The sequence below is a fragment of the Triticum aestivum genome, chromosome 1D, assembly GCF_018294505.1.
Source record: "Triticum aestivum cultivar Chinese Spring chromosome 1D, IWGSC CS RefSeq v2.1, whole genome shotgun sequence".
Lineage (NCBI taxonomy): Eukaryota > Viridiplantae > Streptophyta > Magnoliopsida > Poales > Poaceae > Triticum > Triticum aestivum.
In genome coordinates, this window is record NC_057796.1 from 331,195,095 (window position 1) to 331,203,280 (window position 8,186).

At 46.1% G+C, this 8,186-nt stretch overlaps 1 protein-coding gene across 1 annotated transcript; it reads left to right on the forward strand.

Moving 5' to 3' along the window:
• The first annotated feature begins 2,246 nt into the window (after positions 1-2,246).
• Positions 2,247-7,292, forward strand: LOC123181841 (atherin). The gene is made up of 7 exons (XM_044594238.1): positions 2,247-2,704; positions 3,290-3,723; positions 4,639-4,791; positions 5,625-5,717; positions 6,306-6,364; positions 6,772-6,865; positions 6,975-7,292. Exons 1-7 carry the CDS (start codon positions 2,275-2,277, stop codon positions 7,185-7,187), a joined length of 1,476 nt encoding a protein of 491 aa, XP_044450173.1. The 5' UTR covers positions 2,247-2,274; the 3' UTR covers positions 7,188-7,292.
• The last annotated feature ends 894 nt before the right edge of the window (positions 7,293-8,186 follow it).

Genomic DNA, 8,186 nt, shown 5'->3' on the forward strand with positions numbered 1-8,186 from the left:
TATAAAGGAGCAAGGGAGGAGGAGGACGGCCCTAGGAGGGGGCGCACCAAGTGTGGAGTCCTACTAGGACTCCCTAGTCCTAGTAGGATTCCACCTCCCATATGGAATAGGAAAAGAGGAAGGGAAAAAGAGAAGGAAGGAAGGGGGCGCCCCCCTTCCCTAATCCAATTCGGACCAGACCAAGGGGAGGGGTGCGGTCACCCTTGAGGCCCTTTTCCTTCTTTCCCGTATGGCCCAATAAGGCCCAATACGTATTCCCGTAACTCTCCGGTACTCCGAAAAATACCCGAATCACTCGGAACCTTTCCGAAGTCCGAATATAGTCGTCCAATATATCGATCTTTACGTCTCGGCCATTTCGAGACTCCTCGTCATGTCCCCGATCTCATCCGGGACTCCGAACTCCTTCGGTACATCAAAACTCAATAAAACTGTCATCGTAACGTTAAGCGTGCGGACCCTACGGGTTCGAGAACTATGTAGACATGACCGAGACACCTCTCCGATCAATAACCAATAGCGGGACATGGATGCCCATATTGGGTCCCACATATTCTACAAAGATCTTTATCGGTCAGACCGCATAACAACATACGTTGTTCCCTTTGTCATCGGTATGTTCCTTGCCCGAGATTCGATCGTCGGTATCTCGATACCTAGTTCAATCTCGTCACTGGCAAGTCTCTTTACTCGTTCCGTAATACATCATCCCGCAACTAACTCATTACTCACAATGCTTGCAAGGCTTATAGTGATGTGCATTACCGAGTGGGCCTAGAGATACCTCTCCGACAATCGGAGTGACAAATCCTAATCTCGAAATACGCCAACCCAACAAGTACCTTTGGAGACACCTGTAGAGCACCTTTATAATCACCCATTTACGTTGTGACGTTTGGTAGCACACAAAGTGTTCCTCCGGTAAACGGGAGTTGCATAATCTCATAGTCATAGGAACATGTATAAGTCATGAAGAAAGCAATAGCAACATACTAAACGATCGGGTGCTAAGCTAACGGAATGGGTCAAGTCAATCACGTCATTCTCCTAATGAGGTGATCCCGTTAATCAAATGACAACTCATGTCTATGGCTAGGAAACATAACCATCTTTGATTAACGAGCTAGTCAAGTAGAGGCATACTAGTGACACTCTGTTTGTCTATGTATTCACACATGTATTATGTTTCCGGTTAATACAATTCTAGCATGAATAATAAACATTTATCATGATATAAGGAAATATATAATACTTTATTATTGCCTCTAGGGCATATTTCCTTCAAGCCCTAGCTTTCGCGGCCCGCGCCGCCGAGAGGTCAGATCCGAAAGAGCCGCCGCGGCCGTCGTCTCCAACCTCCGGCCCGCACCACCACCACCAACTGTCGCGTTGCCACCACCGCCTGTCGCGGCCACGACAGAGGTGGCCGCCTGCAGCCCGCAGCCCGCGCCGTCTTGAGCGAGATCTGACCGTGCTAGAAACGTCGCCATCACGGGCACAAGCGCGTCACCCGCCCGCGTCCAGCCCTCTGCGCCAGGCCTGCCGCTCCGGACACCGCCACCGAGCGCAGCCGCGCGCCGCCGCGCCCCGGATCCGCGCCGCGCCGCCGCCCGGGAGAGCCCGCCCGCGCCAGCCTCCACGAGCGGGGAAAGAAAGGGCCCCGCCGCCGCCAGCACCCACCGAGCTTTGCCCGGCGGCGCGGATAGGCGGCGGCGAGGGGAGGGAGGGGGGAGAGGGACGCGCGCTGGCGACTAGGGTTATCCCCTCGGTCGCTCGCGGGAGCGACGCGAGGGGAAGGAGGGGACCGACATATCACTTTTGCCACTCTTACCACTCTTAGTTTTTGACAATACATCATAATTGTCATTCCATGGCAAAAGCAATAACTTTTCATTTCACTTTCTCCACTCTTAGAATTTGACATTGTATTATAATTGCCACTCTAAACTTATTGCTTTTGCCACGGAATGGCAATTGTGATGTATTGTCAAAAACTAAGAGTGACAAAAGTGAAATGTCAAATTCTAGAATGGCATAAATAAAGTGGTCAAAATCTAGAATGGCAAAAACAAAGTTTTGCCCCCAAAAGTTTATCAAGTGATTAACCTTTCTCAGCTCTTGCTTGGAGACAAATTCTGCAAATGAACGGCAGATTCCACGGCGACGTCGGCTCACTCGCCGCGCCACGCCGGACAACGGATAAGTAACAGACGCTTGGCATGGCTTGTCGGCTTCCGGCACCAAGCACCTCTGATCCGCCGGGGCCGCAGAGCAATGGCCGCCGCAGCAGGCGCGGCATCCTCCCTTGTCCCCTCCACTTCCCAGCGCCGCCTCCCCTTCCGTCCCACCCCCACCCGCCAACCCCTCCTAGCCCCCAACAAGACCCTGACGCTCTCCCCGAAGCCACCCCGCCTCCTGCACCCCCTCGCCGCGTCCTCCTCCTCTCCGCCTCCGCCCGAGGATGCGGAGCCAACCGACCCCGTCAAGCTCGCCTTCGCCCGCGCCGCCGCCTACAAGAAGGAGAGGGCTAATCCGACGCCCAAGCCACCGCCACCGCCACCGTCGCCTCCCCCTCCGCCGCAGCCTTCCGCGAAGGAGTCCAGCGGCAGCAAGGAGGCCTTCGAGCGGGCGCTGGAGTACAGGAACGGCAGCGGGGGAGGACTGGACGGCGGCTCCCCGCTTCTCAATCCGTCGCCGACTTTCGGTGAGTAGAGGCGCCAAGCTTCTCGCTAACTTGGTTGGTTTCGCGTCGTCTCAGGACGCGCTCTGCAGGGTGCAGAAGTCGTTTGCAATCAGGACATAGTAGAAACTGTTGAAATCAAAAGGAAATGGGCGCGTGTTTTGAATAGAAGCGTGTTAGTCGCTAAATCGAGGTGTCAAAGCCTCGTTCTGTTCCTATGATCGTTCGTCATGTGTTGCTGATGAAAATGTGGTCGGAGCTGGGGATTAAGGGGTTTTACAGCATGATTATTAAATGTTGGTTGGAGTGGAGGCCTTTGCCGTTGTGCTGAGGTGCTTGCAAAGGTTCTCTATCTTTCTGTAATTCCAGTTCTGTTTGTCCCAGAGAGTTAAAAGTATATTGGCATATCATCTGAATTCTGGAACAGTAAACCATGATGCCGTTTAATTTGTTTCGGTACTGGCAAAATAACAAAAAGAAAATCCAGTACTGATTACTCCAGTATCAAATCCCCCACATGAACAGTTAACTGCTCTTTGAATTTGCACAAATAATTGATTCTTTTGTTTTTCTTATTTCAACAGCTACCATGATTTGTTTTATTTGCAGGCCAAAGCACGTTTACTAGTAAAGAGGGTGCATTTGGCAAAGTGGCAAAGAAAAAGGGAGGGTATGCGTACGATGAGACGGACTTTTTGGGCCTCGGTTTCTTTGAGAAAAAACGTTATCAAGGTCCACCACCAGGGCTGTCTCAAGGAATTGATCCTTTTTCAAATGAAGATTTTCCTGAGGTGGAGATAGTAGTTGGCGACCCTAGTAAATTTGGGAAGTCTCGTCGTTCAACTGAAAATCAACCTGTGGATGATAGCGAGTCTGAGGAAACGTCACGTTCAAAAGACAGCAAACAAAATGAAGATAGCAAGCTTGAGGAAACACCACTTTCAACTGTTATTGAACCTGAAGATGATGAAAATTCAGAGTCCTACAAACCCAGGGTTACAACGTGGGGAATGTTTCCACGGCCACAAAATATTTCAAAGGCGGTAAGATCAAACAATTTTCTATCCCTATAGTTTTAAAGGATGCTGTGCAATTATTATTATCTTTGAACCGGGTTATCCCCCCTTTTAGCTGTTACACGGAGCAGTGATTTGATTAGAGTGGAATGGTATAATACAGTGATATGCATAATATCTATGTGCCAATTATTCTCTGAATATTCTCGTAACTTTGCTTGGAGAAAGTGACAACCATTTGTTATGACTTGACTTTGGCATCTGAACCTAAGGATTTTCTGGAGACACATCTATCTCTTTGAACAAAAACTTGTTGAAGTCATGGTAAATTGGTGATGTTACTGTAAGCAATTTCCGGTCAGCGTATTTAGTGTTAATCCATTGGAAGTATTCACTATAACGAAATTGGAAATTATTCAGCATAATATTATTTTTTACAGTATAACCATTCATCACAAAATATAATTTGAACAGTCATATTGGTGCACAATGTTTGATTCTAGTTCTGGACATTTCATATGCCTTGTCAACTACAACATGACATCATCCACTATGGCTCTAGGCCACTGTCCAAGAACCACATGTAAGGAGTAGGAATTATGCACATCACATATATTTGGGCTGGTTTAGACTTTTAACAATTTTTTAGGTATTGCCATGTCTGAAATACAAGATAAAAACACTTCTAAAGTTTTCTTGCTATCTACACTGCTTCCTTCCTGTTTGATTGATATACTAGGAAAAAATCTAAAATACAGTTGAAACTGATTATGTAGTGATTGTGCTCTTTTACACATTTCCTTGGCTTGTTCTATACATGTTTCAAAATAGTTTCCTTTGCAAAACCATTAGCAATTTATTTGATATAATTCAGTTAGAGAATATAGGCTCGTAGTAGTGCTACCGTTTCCCAGTTTTGATATTTCTTTACTTCCTCATTAGTATGGTGGTGGAAGAAATATAAGCCTTGGTGGAGAGACTCAAAGTGCTGAAGAGAAAGCAGCTAAAGATAAACGTACCAGAGAACTACTAGGTGCATATATTGGTGGAAAAAACAAGACACTCGATGCAAAAACAAAGGCAGAGTGCACCAAGGTACATGACTGAAACATCATTCCATGTAACTTAATTGGCAGTGGTTTGTTTATTAAGTACCCGTGAACACTTTATGTGTGGATCTTCCTGTGTAGATCGAGGAGACTTTGATTTTTTGATCGGCACTTCGTATCTGTGTACTTGCAGGATATCCTGTATCTATTTGTGGTTGAATAGAGAACCTAAAATAATTTACTTTTTCATGAATTAACTTCTGATCAACAAACCAAGTATTTTCTTGCTAGCAACCTTTTTGTAGATAATAGAAGCTTCTTACTCCGCGCTCTGCACCAATAAAATTCACACAACCATTTTCTGGATAGTGAACGTGGTGGCAATGATGTATAGTAGGAAAAATATTAGATTTTGTTTGGTAATATTAGAATCCGTCTAGTGATGAACCAGAATAGTAGCTAATAAGGAAGTTCAGGTGGAGGTTATTAAATAATTGTTGCAAAATATTTTTTTGTAGAGCATGGATAACTGCTAGTTTCTCATTGGAAAATTGTTGATGATTTGGCAAGCTAATCAGTGTAGTATATGCATTAGTTAATTTTGTTCTGCTCTGAGATAAAACATATGGATATTGCTTGTTAATGAATATGTTTTGCTCATGAGCAAGAGAATAGTGAGAGGAAAATTATTGTTTATATCGACATTGCTTTTCTAAGATCATATTCAGGTTTTGAAGTCAATCGCCACATTCTCCTTTTGAACCCCGTGTTAATCCATATGGATATTACCTATTGGTCTATTACTTCTTTAATGTCATGGGCTTTTGATGTTTCATACTTCGGTTTACGATAATGATTTTTTTATTTTGCATGTTTAAGGCATTGAAGGAAGGTGACGAACTTATGAATGCTGGAAGGCTGAAACAAGCTTTGCCTTATTATGAAAAAGTGATGCAGGCTGCGGACTTTAAGGTAAATGTTATCATTAGTTAAATGTTAGCTTGTGGTAAGTGGACCTCTCTTCTGCACTCTTTTTAATTGTGAGAAAGCCAATATTGTTGCTGCTTTAGTTTCAAAACACAGCAATAGTACATCATAGCCCTTCCATTTTATGCTCGAGTACGTTAGACAATAAAATCGCACCCTTGTGACAAAGCTTGCTGCACCTAGCATGGACAACTTGCAGAGAGTCCTGTCCTCTACTGCAAATTGCCCCTTCATGCTAGGCAGATCCATCTGACTTCTATCTGTGCGCTGGGTCTATCTCCAATTTGATTTACATCTTAGGATATACATATATAGTCCTGATTTTTGCACTAGAACTACCACGGATATTAGTTTTGACTATTTTGCTAGGACATAGCATCTGTAGGAATGCAAGTGCATTAGCTCTAGTTATTACTTAAAAGTAAGCAGCAGCATGCCGGTGTATACTATGCTTCAGTTCAGATACGAGACCTCTGTATTTTGTCACACAGATGCTCCTTGTAATATGCCTGTATTCCTGCTTCATTGTGGTCTCCTTGTCGTATCTTTTTACTCAAAGTAAGTTACATGCAGACCGAACTTCATGGAATGGCTGCTCTCCAGTGGTCCATCTGTCTGGATTCACTGTGCAGGTACCGTTTGCTCCCTTTGCCATTTCATGCATGGCCATTCAATTCAGCAATCATGCATGTTTTTCCTGTTAAGGTGCAAATGCGACGCAATATTCCAATCCCCTGAACAAACCTACTAGTATATGTTTGGCTCTCCTGTTTTGGAACTGGTGTTTTCTATCATTTACTATGATTACTGTGTGTGTAAATCCATGTTCACTTCTATGTTCTGGTTTGCAGATTTTTCGCATGCATGCAATGATTTTTTGAGTAAAGTCGCACATGAACATAAACATGCACCAATACTGTCAGCCTGTTACAATCTCCATATTTCTGTTCTTTTGAAACGTATCTGTGTGTGGTTTCCTATCTAAGATTGTCTAATTGCTGGATGTACTTTTCATGGAATATCCATCTTGCTTGGGCAGGTCCAAGGAAGCCATGGGCATGTATAGCAAGCTGAAATACCACCCAAACGACCGCGTCAGCAAGAAGGCAAAGATGTTCATGTTCAGCTTTCAGGTAAGCGTCTCGCTCAAATGCTCATGCAACGTCTCTCTCGCACTTTCAAACAAGACCCGGAACAACCGAGCGCCTGAATGGTTTCCTTGGTCTCTCCGGTCATGCGAAGGCGGCGGACTTCCTGAAGGTCGACGGCGTGCCGGTGCCGCGCAACACGGGCTACGAGGGTTACTTCGACCAGTTTGGCGGGCAGAGGAACTACTACGCGAACCCGGACGAGCCCGAGGTGGGGATCCGGGAGATCATCCCGTACATGCTCTTTCTCGTCTCCCCGATTTTCTTTGTCGCTTTTATCGCTTTGAGAAAGTCTTTGATGCTGTAAGAAAGCATCAACGGGAAGCGTATGCTAGTTCACAGCTTCATTGTCTCGTATGATGATGTTCATCTTTGTTCGTTGCCTTTTGGGGCCTGGCTTTGCTCGAGCTCATTTGTGATTTGTGCATGCGATCAAAACCCGATAACCCGTAGGATCGACGCTACGGCGTGCCCGGTGAAAGAAATGTGTGTGTGTGTGTGTGTGTGTGTTTCGGCCTTTCGGGGGCGCTGCAGGTGCGGGACGCCTTGCAAAACTTGTAGCGTGTGAAAAAGATGTGGGTGATGTGTGCCCTGTCTGTGCTTTGTGGAACATGGGCGTCGGCAAATTGAAAGATGGGCCTGTTTCTGATTGGAAAAACAAAAGGTGGCACCGGCGAAACGGAAGATCAGGTCGTTTCCAGTTGAACGCTGTCGACGAAATTCGAGCCTGATTGGGAAGCTTCGTTGGCGCGGCAAAGAAAGAAGCCACAGGCAACACGGAAAATGCAGCCGAGTACTGGTTCAGTACCCGATTTCAGACAGGCGGTGGAGTAGTCTATAAACTACGAGCAGCAGCAGCAGCAGCAGCATGTATACAAGTCCACAAAGCGTGACGCGCTACGCCGTCTCCGAGAAACATGAGCCAGTGGAGGCGGATTTCGCACCCACCAATTCGATTCTTATGCATCCTTCCACCCATTTTTTGAGGAAATTCTGCGTCCCTTTACCTTGGTTTATGGAAGGATCTACTCTACTCACTCCAGAAAGTTGAGCTGGAGCAGACAGATGGGGTGTTGATTTGGGCCGGACCACACGGGGTGCCTATCAGTATCTATCGACCCACACACCACCTTTGCAACCGACCACGGGTTGGGCTGGCCCACGCCACACCAGTACCTATCAGTATCTATCTCGCACGTGTCTCCATGCCGCAAGCAACACGAGCTTGCCGTCCCTGCAAATGCAAATCGCCCTCCTCCTTCTCAGCTCCTTTCCACACTTGCGCTGTCTTTCTCTCCCGATCCTT